This window comes from Melampsora larici-populina (genome assembly GCF_000204055.1).
Source record: "Melampsora larici-populina 98AG31 unplaced genomic scaffold MELLAscaffold_73, whole genome shotgun sequence".
In the NCBI taxonomy this organism is placed as follows: Eukaryota; Fungi; Basidiomycota; class Pucciniomycetes; order Pucciniales; family Melampsoraceae; genus Melampsora; species Melampsora laricis-populina.
The window spans coordinates 126,087-146,519 of record NW_006768837.1 but is presented as its reverse complement, the minus strand read 5'-3'; the positions used below and the strand labels follow the sequence as shown (position 1 = coordinate 146,519).

General features: G+C 38.9%; 4 protein-coding genes across 4 annotated transcripts; all 4 read left to right on the top strand.

Moving 5' to 3' along the window:
* Positions 1-26: 26 nt before the first annotated feature.
* On the top strand, positions 27-1,644 carry MELLADRAFT_68734 (uncharacterized protein; the record flags this gene model as incomplete). Its single annotated transcript, XM_007417439.1, has 2 exons — positions 27-1,167; positions 1,442-1,644. 2 exons carry the CDS (start codon positions 27-29, stop codon positions 1,642-1,644), a joined length of 1,344 nt encoding a protein of 447 aa, XP_007417501.1.
* A 1,726-nt stretch (positions 1,645-3,370) lies between these two features.
* MELLADRAFT_45782 (uncharacterized protein) lies at positions 3,371-5,841 on the top strand (the record flags this gene model as incomplete). The annotated part of the gene is made up of 3 exons (XM_007417425.1): positions 3,371-3,579; positions 3,668-4,551; positions 4,644-5,841. 3 exons carry the CDS (start codon positions 3,567-3,569, stop codon positions 5,772-5,774), a joined length of 2,028 nt encoding a protein of 675 aa, XP_007417487.1.
* Positions 5,842-7,571: 1,730 nt separating this feature from the next.
* Positions 7,572-10,886, top strand: MELLADRAFT_94803 (uncharacterized protein; the record flags this gene model as incomplete). Its single annotated transcript, XM_007417455.1, has 13 exons — positions 7,572-7,628; positions 7,695-7,722; positions 7,830-9,046; positions 9,129-9,197; positions 9,265-9,379; positions 9,469-9,496; positions 9,587-9,776; positions 9,848-10,084; positions 10,167-10,190; positions 10,259-10,338; positions 10,409-10,582; positions 10,667-10,734; positions 10,810-10,886. 13 exons carry the CDS (start codon positions 7,572-7,574, stop codon positions 10,884-10,886), a joined length of 2,364 nt encoding a protein of 787 aa, XP_007417517.1.
* Positions 10,887-13,299: 2,413 nt separating this feature from the next.
* MELLADRAFT_45777 (uncharacterized protein) lies at positions 13,300-17,050 on the top strand (the record flags this gene model as incomplete). The annotated part of the gene is made up of 18 exons (XM_007417424.1): positions 13,300-13,406; positions 13,510-13,846; positions 13,927-13,948; positions 14,032-14,066; positions 14,172-14,214; positions 14,302-14,392; positions 14,470-14,638; positions 14,726-14,759; positions 14,824-14,925; positions 15,000-15,292; positions 15,373-15,402; positions 15,498-15,555; positions 15,632-15,709; positions 15,796-15,924; positions 16,009-16,022; positions 16,088-16,165; positions 16,227-16,355; positions 16,429-17,050. The coding sequence occupies 17 exons, from the start codon at positions 13,737-13,739 to the stop codon at positions 16,613-16,615; spliced, it is 1,602 nt and encodes a 533-aa protein (XP_007417486.1).
* Positions 17,051-20,433: the final 3,383 nt, after the last annotated feature.

The following is a 20,433-nucleotide window of genomic DNA, read 5'->3' as shown; positions in this document are numbered from 1 at the left end:
GAACTTCATCTAGAAATCCACAACCAATGCAATCCTTAACTTCACCATCTCGTACATTTTATTCTAGTCCAGATTTGGCTGCAAGACATTTAGCATCAAATCCTAAATTATATCCAGTTTCACAGCCTTTGACTCAATTTACTCCATCTAATTCATCACCCATCAATCTTTCAAATCAATCACAAGATTTACAAAACGAATCAAATCATCGACCGAGTTCAGATCAACTTCAATCAAAACTTCGAATCAATCCTACCAGATCATCACCTTTATCTGATACGATTAGTTCTTATCAAGCTTGGATCTCACCTACTCCAGTGGAATCTGAGGTAGATCAAATCGTACCACCTGGTACAGCTATCACTACTACCACTAATTCACCTAGAGCCTCACCTCGGAATCCAAGAGAATCAATGGAACAAATCTCCAATCGAGTCAATGTGAATCATGCTTTTCCATCTGTTTCACCACCTCGTCATCAACTTAAACCTTCTTTTACTCCTCATAAAGAGATGGGTAAACCACCTGCGGTGATCTTGAGAAGAAGACCTCTTTTCAGTGCACCTTCTCGTCCTGATTCAGCTAATCTTGATTCATCTCAAACTCGACCGATCTCATCTACAGTTGGTTCGTTTGTTTCAAGTTCGTTTGAAACGTTTTTACCCAACTTTCCAGACCCACCTAGATCTTCCATGACCAGTCATCGAAATGAGATACCTTCTAGTACTGCTGTACAAAGAACTTCTTTGATAAGTATTGCAGGAAATCCGAATTCGAGTAACGTTATTCCAACTGAACCTGTTTTAACTGAACCTGAGGAATTTGATTCACCTACTTCATATCCAACTGCTTCATTATCACCACCTACTTCATTAGACTTAAAACCATTACCGATCATCCCATCTAGTAAATCATTTAAAGCTCATTTGATATCCGATTTACCAAAGTTAACAACCGATCCGAACCCGATGATCGTTTCATTGAATGTGGGAGGTCAAATCTTTATGACTTTATTGGAGAATGTGGTTTCGACTCCGAGTTATTTAAATGATTTCTTGATTCAAAGATTAGGTTTGAATTCACCTGAAATCAAATCTAGTGATCATAGTCAATGGAGTCTTAATTCTGAACATCATGGTCCTACTACCACTACTATTACTAGAAATGGTGTGAAGAATAAAGAAATCGATCTGAAAGCTTCATCATCGTCGTCGTCATCATCATCATCATCGTCATCATCATCATCGGAGGAAGAGCAAGAGGAAGAGGAAGAGCATGAAAAGGTTGAGGGCCCGAATGAAGAAGATGAACTTACATCTAAACTTTCAAGTAAGATTTTAATTTGCATTTTCCAACTCTTTAATCCAACCGAATTCTATGATCTCAATTCTAACTTTTTTTTTCTTTTGATCTTTCTCTCTTTTTTTTTTTTTTTTTTTAGAAAAAGTGAATAAATTAAATCAAATTGAAATCTTTCTTGATAGAGATCCATGTAATTATACTAAGATTTTGAATTTTTGGAGGTTTAAATCGATTGAAAAGTTACGGTTTAGTGAAGATGAATCGGATTTGATTGAAGAAGCTAATTGGATTGGATTAGTTGAATTGGTTTCATTGATGAAATCTAATAAATTAGAAGAATGAGCTGGATTGTGTTTTTTGGAATTGATTTGGGATTGGAATAAGTTTTTTTTTTTGGTTTCTAGTTTCATTATTTGATCATTTTTTTTCTCTCTTTTTGAATCTTGATTGGTTTTTTTGCAAATCAAATAAACTTGAACTTACATGGCATTTATTAAGTGTTTTTTTCTATGTTTTCTACTCATAAGATCTTATCTTCAATTTTGTTTCAGTTTTATATCTGCTCAGTTTATTTTATATCCAATATACTACCTTATCCAAGGTCATACTTTTTCTCTTATGATTTTCTTTTTTTGTTTACTTTCTCTGTTGTTTCTGCTTGGTGGGTATTTTTTTGTTTGATTGCGTTGTTTGCATTGTGTTGCTGTTGTTGTTGTAAGAGGAAAGTAAAGAAAATATGGTTCTTGGTTTCTTGATTTGATGGATTAGATATATCATACATATACATTGTAAATAGATAGATAGATACATTCATACCACATGCATATTGGTTTTTCTTTTTGAAGGTTTATTCACATATATCAAGTTTCTCTTATATACATATCAAACTTTTTTTTGTTGGAAAAAACGTTTTGCTTTTGTTTTCTTTCTTTCTTTTGTAGAGTTTTGAATTTTCTTGGAGTTTGGTTTATTTTTTATTTTCATTCATACTTGGTGAGTTTTTGAATGAATCGTTTTGAGAAATTGCCTTTAAATATCTTAACCACTTCTTAGTCTGGTTCATTTTCTTCAGAGATTCGAAAAAATGTTCAAATCTTGAAGAGATCAGTCTGAGGTCTATTCATTCGGTGTAGACTACATATAGCGTGTGGTGTTGAGGAATTTATTCTCTCTTGTTCTGAATATTAGGAGTCTTTGGATTTCTGTGAAGCTTTTTCAACAAAATTTAGCATTAAGGAACTATGAACCTCCACTGAGCTTTAGGGGATTTCGTAGGGATTTATGATGTATGTCGCATGCAAGAATCAGTCAGTATCTTGTACTTACATTTGATGCTTTCTAAAGTCGAGAATATCAAGAAGCACCCTCAAGAAGTATGCAGGACATGGAAAGTGATATGTGTGTATCTGTACTACATGCTTATCAGATCACGCTCGGCCATTTCGTTCTTCTTTCATGTTTGCTTCACATACAACTTTACCCTGCATGGGGTCCCGTGATGTTGTACATATTTTCCGCAGCGTTCCACCGTTATCGAGAATGATGGTCACAGTCGAAAGAAGTTGTTTTCTGTAAAGGCCTCCACTCTAAGGGGAAAAACTCAAAAGTTCTTTCATGTACGTATGTGGCTCGGTCATCTTGTTTGTCCGAGGGACACAACGGCTTGAAAAGCTTACAATTTTGACCGCATATAATCGATCATCATCCTATGATTCATGTGCATACATTTGGGTTAATGGATGGACTCTTGGAAAGATCAAGAACCATTCATTGAGATAGGTTAGAGAATCTTGATGAACTGGAATATGACGACATCACAAACTTGCTAAACCTCTACTAATCTGTAAACTCTCACTGTCAGAGCCAAGCTTAACCGTGATCTTGAAATCCTGAATTTGGAAGTGGATGGTGGTACATAGATGATGGTTGTACAGTTGTATGTATGGGTATATAGAGGTATACATGCGGATCACCGTGTTGTTTACATACAGATCCAAACAGTCGCGCCATAGTTTTTTTTTGCATGACTTGTTACATAAATTTTTTACCCCCATTTTGATTTGATTCTCAGCTTCACTCAGCAACAATCACTTCAGCTCATCAACTTTCATTGACTTCAAGAAGTTGATTCATTTTTGATTTCACTTCACTCTTATTGATCTTCAACTAGATTTCAACAGTTCAGTTTTATATCCTTCAAGTATAACCTTTCTTGTCTGTCTTCATTTCTCGAACCACGTATCCTCAAATCACATTTCTTCAAAATGCCACCACGCGGTCAGTCTTTCATTTTAACCTTCATCGAGAATTGCTTGGGAGTGATCTCATCTAACCTTTTTGATTGTTTTGTTTTGTTTTCTCACAGCTCGTGCCAATGCTGCGGCAAACTCATCAGCCGACCCTAAACCCAACTCAAAGTCTACCACTAAATCAACTGCTAAAACTACCACCACAGGCGGTGCCAAACGTGGTCGGAAACCTGCCAACGCGTCTACAAAGCAAGCTTCTCCACCTGAAGAACCTGTTCAAACAGCTACTAGTCCGATCATCAATGAAACAGAAAAGCCTAAAGGACGAGGGAAACGAGCAAGATCAGCTGATCCTTCTGGATCTACTAGAGCACCTAAACGAGCTCTTAGTGTGAAACCTAAAGAACCTCGTCCACTTTTTTCAGCTAAAGCTACTCGTGCTTCATTTAATCCATTACCTCAACCTGATCCACTTTTATCTGAAGATCATCGAAAGAGCGAACGATGTGGGAATCCGATCAATTCTTTTACATTTGATCCTCATCCGTGGCTCAACTCTTCACTTAGTACAACAGAATCTAAATGTATGTTAATGTTTGGATCAGGTGATATGGGACAGATGGGACTAGGTGCAGAGAAGTTGGATGATATCAAAAAACCCGTACTACATGCCTTAGTTGAAGAACTCAAAAATGAAACCAAGATGGGAAAGAATGGAGGACCAGAGACAGTAGCATGTGGTGGGATGCATAGTTTATTAATAGACGGATTAGGTCAGATTTGGAGTTGGGGTATTAATGATAATGCAGCTTTAGGACGAAAGACAGAAGGGATTGAAGGAGTTGATCAAGAAGAACTTGAATCTCGTCCGATGCTTGTCGAAGGTCTTGTACAGGGTAGTGAACATCAAGTCTTTAGAGCTGTTCGAGTTAGCGCTGGTGATTCGGTTAGTGTAGCAGTTAGTGAAAAAGGAGAGACTAGAGCCTGGGGAAGCTTTCGGGTGAGTTTTTTCTATAATAGGTTCCATTGATCAAACTTGGCATCATGAACTGACTTCTTCTTTTCATATTTTTGATTGTGTCTCTTTCCAAGTCTAATGATGGGCTATTGGGCTTCGATGGGAACATTGGAACAGAAGTTAAACAGCTAGTCCCAACCCGAGTACCGAATCTCTCGCAATATCCTGTCTCTCAAGTTGTCTGTGGATATGATCACGTACTTGCTCTCACTACCGATGGCCACGTTTACAGTTGGGGTAACGGTCAACAACATCAACTTGGTCGAAAGATCATCGAACGACGTAAACGGAATGGTCTTACACCTGAACGACTTAACCTAAAACACATTGTTCTCATCGGTACTGGTGGTAGTCATTCTTTTGCTGTGAATCAAACTGGACTTGTCTATGGCTGGGGTCTCAATACGAGAGGTCAATTAGGAATTGGTAGTACTGAAAACTCAGATGCAGATGAAATCATTCCTGTACCTACCTTGATCGAAAGTATGAGTCCAGATCAACACAATGGAGCAAGAGTCGTAGCCATCGAAGGAGGTGATTTTCATTCACTGTTTTTACTTAGTAATGGAGAAGTTTGGGGAGTAGGAAATTATGAAAATAGTGAGATTGGAATTCCAAAGAGTCATCAAGCGATTCTAGCCGTTGAAAAATTACGTCAAGAAGGTACAGAGAAGAAACAAGAGTTTGTTAGCAAAGGATTAGAACGTAGGAAGATTGAAGTAGAAGGTATGATTAAAGCATATGAATCCAAGGCTAAAGCTTCAGATGATCCAGATGATAAACCTAGATGGGATGATATGGCCGAATTGATCGAAATCGAACAAGTGGCTGCCAATCAACGATTCATACCTGGTCAATGTATTCATACACCACTCAAGTTAGATTTCCCATCACCTATTGTGGATATCTCATGTGGTACTCGTCATAATCTTGCAGTAGATGATCAAGGAAACGCTTATAGTTGGGGATTAGGTCAATCAAATGAACTGGGTCAAGGTAAAGATGAAGATGGAGATGATATTGAATTAGTTGAAACACCTAAGAAATTAACTAGTAAAGCACTTAGTGTGGATGGAGTGAATGGATTAGGTCAAATTAAAATTTTGAAATGTGAAGCAGGTGGAACTCATTCGATTTTAATCGGAGTAAATAGATCAGTACAAGAAAAATCGGAAAAGATCAGTAAAGTGAATGGAATCAAGTGATTGAAAATCAGTTTAGATTGAATTGAAACTTGAAGTTTGAAGTGGTTTAAGATAAAGTGACAGTAGGAAAAAAAAATCTTGATTTTATTTTGTTTTTTTCCGTTCTTCATATCTTGATTTATATATATAATTTACTTGACAGTTTAATTGTTTTCTATAAGTTGAAGTAATCGGTTTGCAGTATTTTTTTTCTATTTTTTTTGTTTGTAGTTTCTCTTTTGAGGGTACATATTACCTACTTAGCCATAAGTATATACATATTTGTTTGAGTTTATTTACATTTGGTTTCATTTGGGGGGGTTTTTTAGTTGAAAAAGGTTGGACAAAAAATGAGTTTTGAGAAAGAGGGGATGAATTTTTTTTAAAATAAAATAAAACAATAGTACTGACACCAAAATGATTTGATGTTTAATTTATTTTGAAAGGATCTCTGGTTGGAAGGATTTGATCTTATGGACATACTAAACAAAATGATTGCTTTGATCAGTTTGTTTTTCTTTAGATTTCAATCAACTTTACGTAAGTCCCTCTCACCGGCGTTCCTCGGAGCCTGCGGGAGACATGCGCGGTCGGTGGGGCTTTCGTTTATCTGAGTTGCATGATCTCGGGATGTGTTGGCTTTCGTTAAGCTAGGATTTAATCAGACTTGACTTGTGAAACGATTGGTTTGATAAGGAATAATCTTGGCCGGGTGAATCACACGGTCGCCTTGTTATTCTCGCTTGTTTACCATCATTAATGATCTTTAATACATCCTGTTTGGGGAGATTTTTGATAACAGTCTTCTGTTACATGCGAGCGACTCTCGACTTTTTTGCTGTTTCACAAACGAGCTTGGTGATTTCAGCCCAAACCTTCAACAGGCTTCAATCTGGTATGTATCTTTCACTGCCATGCAAATCAAAGCACCATCGCTAACAAGAACCGTTCAAATCTTTCTGTCAGTGTCAGTCTTGCTGATTACTTTGATATGTTTCAACAGGCCAGACAAGATAAATAGCCTCATGCTTTTAATAAGTAAACATTGATGAACACCTCTGTCTTCAAAACGATCAACGACTCAAGATTTTTGAGCGCCATCTGAAAGCAGACTCTTGCTAAGATTCACACATGCATCAATGATGTCGATTGGAGCTATCCAAATCCTTTGCTGTGGTTTGGCTGCTCAAAAAAACCATCAGTGCGAGGGCGCTTGACGATAAACTTGGTATGACACCGTAACACTTCCTCGATTCCGAAGCCAAGAGATATAATTGATGTCTGCGGATTGGAGAAAGCTACGTACGCTCACCTTTCTAGAGACATCGCCTCGGCGCATGTCCTGACGAGACAGGCTGAAGCGGCAGTCGAAATTCACATCATGGAACAAGATTTTCAGCGCAGACCCGTCTGAGCGAGATTCAAAATCGAGTTCTCGAAATACTCATACTTTATTTCAAGCTCAAACATGGTGAATTTTGCTGACGAATATTGGGAGACACGGAAATGCTCAGTCAATTGAAACCATAACTCGAGCATTCAGAATATGAAGCGCTGCAGTCGAGTATGGCACGCGTTCGATGAACAGACATTTGCAGTAGCGGTTCATGCCCTTTAAAAATTCCAGCTTTTATCTCAATCTCCCCGTCATCAGCAGAACAGCCCTTGTATCTTAAACCTGGGTAAACATCTTACTTGAAGCACATATTCATCGGTCTCTAAATTTCATCTATCATTGAAAAAGAAAAAGCTCATTCGGAATAATTCATCAAATCCATCTGATTTTTTCTACAGAAGATTAATAATAATTCAGATTCGATGAGTTCTTCACATAAATCCAAGACTAGAAATCATAATAACTTCAATAAGATTTTTGTAAGTGTCTTTCTGGCCGCTTGTTATGTCTCGGAAGTCTACCCTTCTCCGACAGTAAACTTCAAGAATCAATTATTGAAAAGACAACTTCCATGTAAGTTACATCTCACTTCTGTCTGAAAACAATCCATCCTTGATAAAAAAGCTTATCGAATTCTACAAATCCAATGTTCTTAATATGATGTGCTACGTTTGGATCAGCATCCGATGCGAGTGGTTCCAACAGCACTGCTCTGCCTATAGCTGGGAGTGCGCCTTCGACAGCTCCGGCAACCAACCCTCCCGTAAGCCCCACTGGGACACCGCCACCTGTGGTACCAGTAGGAGCTCCACCGGCTTCGCCTGCACCTGTGTTCACTCCACCGGCAAATCCAGTGGGCTCTACTGCATCGTCACCTCCGCCAGGACCCTCGCCGCCCCCACCTTCCCCTGCGGGTGTTGGATCTAACCCATCCAGCACCTCAAATACTCCAAGCCCTCCGCCAGAGAAACCACAAGGAGCTACCCAAGTTTTACCACCCCCGTCAGGTCCTCCTCCTGCAGCTGGGGTTCCCTCACCTGTTGTGGCAAATGCTGCACCACCTACACCACCTGCTGCCTCCAACTCTGCACCTGCACCACCACCAGAGCTTTCTCAGACTACACCTCCCGCAGTCATCCAAGCAACTCCTTCTGCTACACCCCCTGCAGTAGCACCACTCATTGAGTCAACACCGCCTCCAACAGGACAGAAACCTGAGCCTACAGTAGCAGCACCGGCTCCTTCTGTAGCAGCGCCTGCTCCGCCATCAGCACCAGCACCAGCACCAGCACCAGCACCAGCACCAGCACCAGCACCAGCCGCAAGCAGTCCTACTGCTCAAACTGATGATACTCAAGCCCCAGTAGTTTCTTCACCAGTCCCAGTCATCCCTCCACCAGCGAGCACTGATGCTGTACTATCACCACAGCCAAACACCAATGGAACAATTGTACCACTGACTGCTATCTCCACGAGTCCAACCAACAGTTCTTCAGACGTAGCTCCTAGCCAACAAGTGTCTACAGATTCAGGACTACCTACCAATGGTACTACTATTACAAGCCAAGATTCGGGGGCTTCAGTCCTGCCACCGGCTTCTGGCCAGAACTCATCGGATACAACTTTTGTACTCCCACCTGCTCCTGAACAAAAAGAAAATGATGATGGGTTCACACATTTACCACCAGCCCCGGGACAAAACGATCAAGATTCGACTAGTCAAAGCAATATATCTGGTGGTTTCAGTTTACCTCCTGCACCTGGACAAACCGAAGATTTGGCTACAAATAATAATCTTAACTCTTTCAATAGTAGTACACCACTTCCGATTTCAAAGCAAACTTGGGCACAACTCAATATTGATGATATTCTTATTGTAGAAAGCTCGACTATAGATGTAAGCTGATTGTTAATGATTTGATTCACAAATCAAAAAATCTCCATTGCTCATATATTTCATGTCATTTTTTCCATTACAGGAATATGCTAGAAAGAATAAAGGTGGAAATTTCATTTGCGGAATTGGTGAAACTTGTAATGCTGGACAAGTGAGCTGTTTCTCTCAAAGATTTATTTCAATAAATCTTTCTGATCAATCCAACCTTTTTTTGTTAGTTAAATCATCCGATTCAAAGTCCTGCATGGCAACTTTTGTATGCAGCTCAAGAGTACAATCGGTTCATGAACGCTATGGTTGATTCTGTGAAGTATACATTATCAATGCTTCAATGTAAGTCAATCCACACTCATGGAAGGAAAAGTAAAAAGAAACACTAATGTGATCATTTATATCTCCTAACATCGAATTTATCACTTTAGCCACATCTGCTGCAATGACCAACGATCTGTGAGTAATATCTAAATCAGATGTGCAATTCTCAATTTTCTAAAGTTTTGCCTTTACACAAAACAGATTCGAAAACATTACAGATTCTAGATTGGTACTAGATTTAAAATGGGTGTTTACCGATTTATATCGAGGGATCACATATGGTGCAGTAGCTGCACTTATCATGGCTTGGGTCGGAATCAGTGCTGCAATCCCATTTGTGATCTTTGGAACAGCTTTTGGAGCTGGTTTAGCAGCTTGGATTCAAGGAAAACCTAAAACGGTCACTTATCAATCAGTAAGACCTTTAACACTTTCTATATTTCATTAACAGTTTGTTTACTGATTTTTTTTTGGTGGGATCTAAAGTGGACTCAATTATCATTTTACATTGCTGAATCTGAAGATAGAATTATCTCTTCTATTACCAATAGTTTTGCTCAATCATTAGCTTCTCCTATTAACTCTGATCTCGGTTTAGGTCATGTTTTAAAAGGTGGAATGTTCTTTCAGCCTACTACTTTCAATGGGATTATGGAAACTATGGAAAAGAATACGATGAAAATGTTTCAAGCTAGATTACTTTCTAGGATGTTGAGACAGAATGTAAGTTTGTATTTATGAAAATCAAGGACATTTATCTAAGTATATGAGTAGTCTGAATAACGATTTTTTTTGCTTTATTCAGAATGCATTTGTGACCATTGGCGAGGTGAGTGTTTCATGTTCAAACAATTATTAATGTAATCCCAATATTTACCATCATATGATTTGCTACAGAATGATTGTAAAGGTCCTGGTCCAGCAGGTGCTTGGGGAGGAAACGATGTGATCTCCTACTGTGATCCTAAAGCTAAACTGTGAGTAACCAGCACATGATCTTAAAAGCGATAAGATATTGGAATAATTGACGTTTTATTTTGATTATAGTATGTATAATGTGATAAGAGCTCATAAAAAGAAGAGTAAAAATTCAATCTATGGAGCATCAGCTATCATTAACAAATACGGTTTCTCTGCTGAATATATCACTAAAACTTCTTGGGCTTGTCAACAAAAGTATGGTAGATTTGAACATGATGTTTATTCTCCGAATGACACAGAGTAAGTTTTCAAACCTTTTTAAAGCTTAAGATCTAGAAAAATAAATATCATTGAATGAAATTCTGATCGGTTGATTTGGTTTAGAAACTTTCCTACTGATCTGAATGAAGATTGTGCTATCAATCTTCCGGTTTGTGATACACGACTTCCTGGTAAGTTGAGATTTATTTATCAAAATCTATTAATATTATAACCTTTCTGATTCTTTTCAAATTTGTTCTTTATAGATGTAAGGGAATTATTAAAAGGAAAGCATAAGTCTACAGTCGTTGCTTGCCGCAAGGGTGCAGGTTTACCAATCTAAATATTCTTTTAGTTTATCTTGACAATTGGATTAAGAGTTTGAGCTTTTTTATCTTATTCCCGTTTTCATACCCACATAAAAAAGTAAATAGAATCAAAATTATTAAGCGTTTGATCAAAATCTCAATTACTTGTCAAAGTTTTATTTGTTATATATATTTGATTTCTTTGGGGAAAAATCTTCTTATAAACTGTCATTTATACCACGCATAAATTGAAAAAGATTGCTTTCCACTTCACACTTATGCAATCATGAAGCTCCTTACTACCATCTTCCTTGAATCTCAGCCTATGCGGTTCAAGCTCTTTTACTCCACACTGCTCTTCCAAACCCACAGGCACGTAAATCAACATAGCACGGATGCGGACGGCTTGATGAGCTTCATCCATTATCTTTTCAAAAAGGAATTGGATTGCAAGTGTTCGATTCTAACCTAATTACCCAGTCCATCTGGACGAGCGAGCTTCCAATCCCAGAGAGGTACTGCTCTGTTTTCTTTATGTTTCCTTATTTGGTATTTTTCCTTGTCTCGATGCGAGTGAGCAGGATTTACGAATTGTCTTCCGGAAATTCTTCCTTGGATCCTGTTCATGAAGTGTTTTATCAATTCAGATTTTACTTATGCGGTCTCGGTCTTCTCAATTGATGCAGATACAATCCAATATATGTCTCTGTGTAACTTATAAGACCAGAAATTTGGTCTGAATGAACTAAAAACCGATCACGAATTGGGTTGATTTCTTTGTTTTGAAACCGTGATGATCTTAGCTCATTTTCAATGATTTCTTCAGTTCCATGACTTTCTGTGAATAAGAGTTTTTTGCTATATTGATCATGAAATCGAACTTTAGAGGAGGTTGATCAACTTTTTCAAGTCTTTTGTTTCGGAATATTTTAATAAAATGAAAGTGTTTTTTAAAGCTTTCATTTCCAATTCTTACTCGAAAGAGAACTCAAAAAGGGACCTGTATATCTCATTGCTTCTCTCAGGTAGTCTCAGAGAAAGACTGATACCGCATCTCTCCCAGTTTGGGTGTCCAATCTTTTTGATCCCTAACATCTGATTTTTTGATCGGATGGTTTAACTTTCAGTGAAGCTGTCCGGGGCCTGAGCAAGAAGCATCTAAAAATGAGACAAAGCTGAATCTCTAGGTTGTCCAAAAATTAACTGGAATCACAGAGGAGAAAAGTAAACAAGGAAGTTGGTAAACCGATCAGATGACGTCACTTTTAAACCAAAAACGAAGAAAGGTTGTATTCGAACGATCACAAATCAAGAAGATCAACAAAAGAAGTCCCATCCCACAAAGATTATATCATCATTTCGATTTCGTTTCAAGTCGCAAGCTGATGAGTTTCGGTTAAATCCTCATCAGGTCTCAAGCTGTCTCTGCCATATCCAGTTGATGATGATTCAGGTTTGTTTAGAGTGTCGAATCATGAATCATCATCACGGTTCAATTTCGAATCTCGCATTCCTAAGTTATGAGCGTGATTTGATTGCTCGAATGATTGTTTGGCTTTTACGTATCTGAGATCAAATTGCACTTCAAGCTTCAAGTCCACAAACCAATATCGGTTCTCAAAAACGCATTCATCATCGAAGTTCATAGATTGACATGTAAGTTTTCATCTCTTACAAAGAATTGGTACAGTCAATTTCACAAAGCTTGGAAAGAATTCCACGCCAATTTGCCCAAGTTTGGCGGGCAAAAGTTTCCAAGCTTTCTGCAATCGACTGTACATCAAGGAGCATGTTACGATGATGAAATGATGACGTGCTGAATCTGTTTCACTGAAAACTGCCGGCAAGACCGGCAACACCGGCGAGTCGGCGAAGGCAAGATGATGTTGTGGTCACAAGTCATGTAATTTCTCAGAATTTCGATTGACCCACCTCCCAGTCCGATTTACCAGATTTACCCCACAACTTGTATCCACGGCACAGGTGACAGACGGCACATGACGGAGATACAGAGAAAGATGCAAAGGTCAGAAGACCATTGGAATTCCAAATTCTCAAATAGGATGGAATTTTCTAAATTAGGAATTTGAGATTTAAATCTCGGTGAGTCAAAGTGAAAGATCAGATCAGCTGTGAGGCGCTGTGAGGTGCATTTTAAACGCCGGTAGATTGGACCCTCGGCCTTTAAGCTTTCTTTGGGTTGAGGAGACTCCTGGTGAGCAGGTGACTCTGTGAGTGGGTGCCAGGAGGTGCCAGGTGGTGGTATTGGGATGGACTCGGGGATGAACAGATTAACCGACGAATAGAGTGATGATACAGTTTTGATGAAGATGAAAGTGATGAAGATGATCGCTTTGAATTGATTATTCTCTTTGTAACTTTCTTTTTTTGAAGTATTTTAGCAGTTCAGTTCGAAAACAAGCCATGAGAGACAACAAAAGTGTAAAACCAATCAACTCTCTACATATCTATCTCTTTTAAAACTGACCACTCATCACCATCCCCGCCTTCACACCACCAAATCTCTCAATACATAAAGCATTCTGTTCTGCTTAGTAAGTCTATCATCATCACTTGAATCAAATAAAATCACGCCTTGTTTCCTTGATTTTCTTTAATTTACTTCCCCAGCTCTTACTCGCATTGATTCTTGAACAGCAAACCCAATTTTATCTCATTACCAATATCAACAAATACATCTCACGCGCCGCCGAATTCATTCAACTTGATCATCTATCTAACTTATCATAAATCACATAAATACTTGCCTTCTCTCTCTGACTTACATCCCACAATCGAGTCACTCCAATAACTCTTAGACTTCAATCACCGCATTCATCAGCTATAAAACCATCACTCGAAGGATTAAATAAATATACACAAAAATGGTTGGAATGGATATGGGAAAGCCAGGTGGTTTACCTGCTTTACCACCAGCTTCTACAAAAGCTAAACTTGTTGGAATCTCAATGGCACTCTTTGCTGCTTTTGGAGGGTCAGTCTATATGTCAGATTTTATGGTTTTCTTCTTCATGATCTAACGTGCAATCTTGTGGCTCGATTTTGTTCATACAGCTACCTTTATGGATATGACACGGTGTGTTGAGAGCCTCGTCTTTTTCTTTCAATTTGATTCAAGTCTCTCTTGACTTACTGTTCCTAGTATTTTTGATGATGTAGGGTTATATTTCGGGTACCAAAGAAATGCCATTCTGGTAAGTCTTCAATGACCATATCATCCACACCCTTCAGAAGTGTAATATATAATCAATAAAGTCAAGCGGAACTGAACTTCTCTTTGATTTGGGAATTACTTCAAGGCTTCGAACTTTTGGAGAACAAGACGCGACTGGGACATATGTAGTCAGTATCTTTTTAATTCACTTTTATCAAATTATATGCGCTCGAGGATTTTAATCCCCATTCTATCCAAATTTTTACAAAATATAGCTTAGCACTGCCAATGATTCCCTAGTCACCTCAATTCTCTCGATAGGAACTTTCGTAGGGGCATTACTTGCCTATCCCTTTGGTGATATACGTAAGTATCCCTCCTGAGTCTAATTTTAAATCTTCATCCGAAACTAGATATCATGTTGATAGATTGTTTTCATACAGTCGGCAGACGATGGGGTGTGATTGCTTCATGTGGGATATTTTGTATAGGTGTTGCATTACAAACTGCTTCCACGACTATTCCAGTCTTTGCAGTTGGTCGAGTTTTCGCTGGATTGGGAGTCGGTTTAACTTCTTGTTTGGTACCTATGTATCAATCTGAATGCGCACCGTAAGCCTTTCTGTTTACCTTCTGGTTATCTTTTTTCCTTTGATTAACTTTATTTCGACTTTGATGATTTTAATGGGGGATTGATAGTAAATGGATTCGAGGAGCGGTAGTGGCTGCTTATGTGAGTCTTATATTCGTTCTTTATCTCATCATCGTCAAATCATACTGATTTCATTTTTCAATAGCAATGGGCGATTACCATCGGATTATTAATCGCAGCTGTAGTTGTTAAAGCAACTAAAAATCGTCCAGATGCAAGTTGTTATCGAATTCCCATTGCTCTACAAGTTGAGTCTAAATTACATCTCCCATTAATTCTATACATCAGTCTGACTTTTTCACCATCTGGATCCACCACTAGTTTGTTTGGGCCTTTATCCTTTCCCTTGGGCTCTATTGTCTACCAGAATCTCCCAAGTTTTTGATCCTCAAAGGCAGAGAAGTAGAAGCCAAAGCTTCTTTAAGCCGATTGCTCTCTTTGCCAGCAGATTCTGAACAAGTCACAAGAGAATATGATGAAGTCGTCGATTCATTGGAAATCGAACGTACACTTGGATCTGGATCTTATGCCGATTGTTTTAAATCTGGTCAAGGTAGGTATCTTCTTAGAACCTTGTCTGGGATGGGAATCCAAGCTCTTCAACAACTTACTGGGTTTGTTCATTCATTTGGAGATCGGATTAAAATATTCACTGATATCTTCTTGCGATGTTCTTCTTTCATTAATTTGATAGTATCAACTTTATCATTTATTACGGAACCTCGTTGAGTTCACTCCTTTTATTGATTGATTTTATGCGTGAAAAGAGTCAACAAACATTGACAGAAAGTGGATTTGAAAATTATTTTCATTATATAGATTCTTCAAGAACAGTGGAGTAGATGACCCATTTACCACCACAGTCATCATTGATGTTGTCAGTCTTTCGATTCTCCAAACGTGCCGAAAACAGACCCGTTCAATCAATTGAAACCCGTTTGATCTACTTCTAGGTAAATGTAGTCATGACTATTCCAGGAATATGGGCTGTTGATAAGTTTGGTAGAAGGTCCACCCTCATGTTCGGAGCTGTTGAGTTTCTTTCCTCGTTTCTCCACCTATCTTTGTTATCCTCATTTCATCCATTACTGACCCTCTTTTTCCATACGATTTTTAGGCTTTGATGGCTATATGTCAATTCATCATACCTATCCTTGGGCTCACTATACCTGCAAGTAACCTCGCTGGTCAACGTGCTTTGATTGCCCTTGTCTGCATTTATATTGGAGGTTTTGCATCCACTTGGGTTAGTTGGATATTTTCTTTAGCTAGTCTTGATTCGTGAACTCATCTTTCGCCCCCCGATCTTTTCATTCTGTTGAACTTTCAGGGCCCAATCGCTTGGTGAGTCCTTGGTACATTTTCAATACTGGATGAACGTGCTAATGACATTTTCGTGGTTTTGACAGGGTTGTAACCTCTGAGATCTATCCTTTAGCTATCAGGGCTAAAGCAATGTCTCTCTCAACAGCATCAAATTGGGCATTGTAGGTTCATCTTCACTTCTCTCGAAGAGACCATCGAGAACTAACTTCTCTCATACTATAGGAACTTTGCAATTGGATATATGACACCTTATCTTGTAGACGTTGGACCTGGAAAGGCAGGATTAGGATCTAATGTATTTTGGATTTGGGGAGGGTTTTGTGCGATCTGTTTTGTCTTCACATTCTTCTTGTAAGTTTTTTCTCAAACAAAAATCTTTAACCTGATTTCTCTAACAGATTTTATTTTATTTCATTTTATTTAGTATTCCTGAAACTAAAGGATTATCATTAGAACAAGTTGATGAACTTTATCAACACAGTTCAATAATCGGATCAAATAAATATAGACAGAAAATCTTAACTGATGAAGCTAATCGAACTGAAGGAGTAGTAGATGAGATTAGGAATGATAGTTTTAAAGATAAAGAAAATCATACAATTCATCATTAGTGTAATCTTATTTTTATCATCGAATCATATGAATTGTTTATGTTTTTTTTCTTTGTGGATGAGTTTCTTATTAGTCAGCATTGTTTTACTTTGATCTTTTTTTTGTTATTGTGTTTGTATTACATGCATTATTTTAAGGACCCTGGTATAGACAGCCTCCCATGTCGGTCCACGCAGGCCCTTACAGGCCTAAGTGGTTCTAAGACAGACTTCGGCCCAGTGTTTTTATAAAAGCGCCATGTGTGGGACACATCCATTTTAGTAATGCTCAGAAGATTCAAATTTTATTATTGTTCATCTTTTTTGTAAAAAATCTTGAACTTGAATCATCGGGATGTAAGCTGCATGTAGCAAGAAAATTTGTAATGAGAAAATTATGTTTTTGTAACTAGCCATTGTCTTTTCTGAGGAAGCAATGAATTGCATCCAAACCAACTCTAAGGCCTTATATGAAACTAGGATTTCTACTTACTTAGTCAAAGATCCAATCAAGTTTGAACTTTTAAATCTTTTTGAGTTGAATAAAAATAAATTATGAACATCTGACTGATCCTTTGTCAATCAGTTTTCTTGTTTTTGTGGGTCTGATGACCTTCAATATCAGAGGCTTGATGTGATTTCAAAGCTTGTATTTTACAAAAGTTCCTATATACCTTTTGATATTTCTTCATGTTGCTGTCCTCTATGTTGATTGTCTTTCCTGCTCAGGATTCTTCCTGAGTGTCTGATGGATGTTCACTGTGACTGTAGAAATGTATTGCACACATTGTGACAGTAAAAGGAAGCCAGATAAGTGTGTCAAAGGACCTCCTGGCTCCATACGGCTATGAGTAGCAAAGCCGAGCGCCTATATCATGCACACAGTTTGGATGGGATTGTCTATTTGTCGGAGCTAGACAATTGGTTGATTACAGCTGGTGCATATAGCAGCGGAGTTGTGTCGTTGTTCGGGGATAATTTTGCTGGTAGATCACCCCGAAGCCAGCGAGAAGAACGAAGGACTTCAGTGTCCCAGCTACTTGATGGATTACAGCTGGCAAACATGATTCCTGTCAAGAAGTGGATTGAAAACCTTGGTTATAGTGGGTCATTAGTAGCAGGGACCAATTGAACTGTCTGTCTAAAAGCTCTTAGACAACATGATGGTTCAGTTGTAGGTGCCCAAGGAGGTGATATCAAGTTTGTGAACACTTCTGATTTGGAGAAGGTAGTAAAGGGTATACTGGCACGTGGAATTCTGTGCAATAAAGTTTGTCTTATGTTTCTTCTTTAAGATATAATCCTACCTCAATCTGATTTTCTTGATTGATATTCATATCTAGATACACTGTTATACGGTTCAGGCGCCATTACCAAATAGGAATGTGTCTCTTGGTTTTAGATACTTGGTATCTGGGATGTACGCTTAGCGGCCACAGAGGCTTGTTTTATTAGGGACTGGGCAACATTTTGAGAGTACCAGAGCATCGCCGGAAATTGGATATGGATATCCACTGTCAAGCTGAGCTCCGACGAGTATCCGGCTGATTCTGGTCCGTTCAACCACCAAACCGCCGGTAAATTTCAACATCCGGAGCTCTCGGAGAGTATCCGGCCGGTTTTTTTTTTAAAAAATGATGGCACCGGTACTTGAACCGGCTAACCGCCAGATATCCGCTTGTATGGCGGAAAAAAAAAACTGCATAATAATTTTTTTCCCTCCCAATCCAATCTCATCGCCCTCATACCTCCTCATACCGTATACGAAGGCATTCAAATTTCAAACTTAAATATATCTTCCAATATCAACTTGATCAACAACCCGCATAATCACCCTTTAATCAAACTTTAAGCAACATGCCCAAAGCCTCATCTGTGGGTTTGAGGGCTTCAACTGATGCATCATCTACAGACCCAGCCTCTCAAACCAAATCTGATACGAACCTTTCAACTCCTACTCAACCAACAAGCTATGTCTGGGAATATTGCAAGAGAGGTGAAGAACACAATAAGTGTCAATTTGTGATGGCTGATGGAAATCAATGTGGCAAAAGCTTAGCACGTGATAAGATGGGCAGTACGACATCCATGAAGAATCACCTTGAACCAAAGCACGGTGTCCGTGATGCGAAGGGACCCAATCAATCCAACATACTTGCATCCTTCAAGAAAGTGAAAACTGGTCATGTGGTAAGTCTTTTCATTCCTCCTGAATTCTTACATGAAACTTTACTTACCTTACCTGTTTCTGATATTCAACAGAATAAGTTGAATATCACCAACCTCAAGACTTACTTGTGTTACTTCATAGCCGATTCCGATCTACCCTTTTCTATTGTCGATAAGCCTTTGTTTCGAGATCTATTGATGCTTTGCCAACCTCACGTTGACGGGATGATTGTCAAGCGACACGCAATCGCCAAGCATATGCAAAAGGTTTACTATCATTACAAAGAATACATCAAGAAGGTCTATCTTGGCCCTTGCAACTTCATCGCAATCACCCAAGACGCCTGGACTTCTCCGAACAATGCCCCGTACATGGCTCTTACCGGTCACTTTATCAACAACAATTGGGAACTAATGGATGTGGCTCTTGGTATGGCAGAGATCAAAGGTGAGTTTTTATATCAAATCCAAACAACTAGACTTCACTGATACAATGATTGATTTGACATCTTTCAGGTGCACATGACGCCGCCAACTTTGCGAGTATCATCATCTCTTATTCAGACAAGTACACATTAACAAAGAAACTAAACACAATGACTGTGGATAATATAAGTACCAATGCTGCCATTGGTCGAGTCATCAGAATGTCTGAAGGTATCAACTTTGATCACTCAACTCAGGTTCACGGATGTGTAGCCTACATGATTAATCTTGCTGCAAAAGTTGGGCTCAAGGTCTTTGGTGAATTACTTGAAGATGACGATGACAAGATGGAACAAACTTCGAACATCCACAACCTCATTGATCCTCCCGACGTCACTCAGGTCAATCTCAAGACAATATACAACCGCTGCCATGGTCTGGTCTCCTGTACCCAAGCTAGCCCTCAATGGGCTCAAGCACTTGCAGATATCCTCAAGATGCGACGTCAACTCAACAATATCTCTGACAATAATCAATCAACCAATGCCAACACGAGACATCAAGCTGAGGATGCCACTGTGGATTACATGTTGGAAGATCTGACTGTTGACCATGTTCAGCCACCTCAAAAAACACCTGAAGTGTCAGCCCCCGAGCTCTGACCAACCAGAAGCCAAAGAGGCTACAATCTAAAAATAAAATAAAAAACATAAAACATATTTTCTCTCTACCATAATAAAAAAACAACAACATCGTGTACCTAGTATCAAAGGTAACCCAATATAAACACATCGTACTCCCGATATCAAAGGAAGCCTAATCATCAGGAAGCATCCATAAGTATGAGGCCAGGAAGGATACACACTAATCCATCCTGGCAACAAGACTAGGCGTTACATTCTAAAAAAATCCGGTAGCAAGAACCCGAGTGTTAAGAAACTAGCAGGACGAACCACGAGGAGACCAACCTCTGATTCAATAACTTCCCAATCTGGCCAAACCACGAGTCAGCCTACTGAAGCGTCCAGATTGGGAACTACAGACAACAATGCGACTAGAACCACAAGTAAGCCGGAGTTCTAGATCAAGCATATAAAGAAAGGACTTGCCCTGAAATAGAAGAGGGCAGCACATTGTCTTCCGAGTAAACTTCAAGACCCATCTTTTCGCAGTCCAGCTACCATCAAATCACGATAAAGTAGTTCCTCTTGCCAAAAAACCCTTGTCCAAAGTTCCAGGAAGTG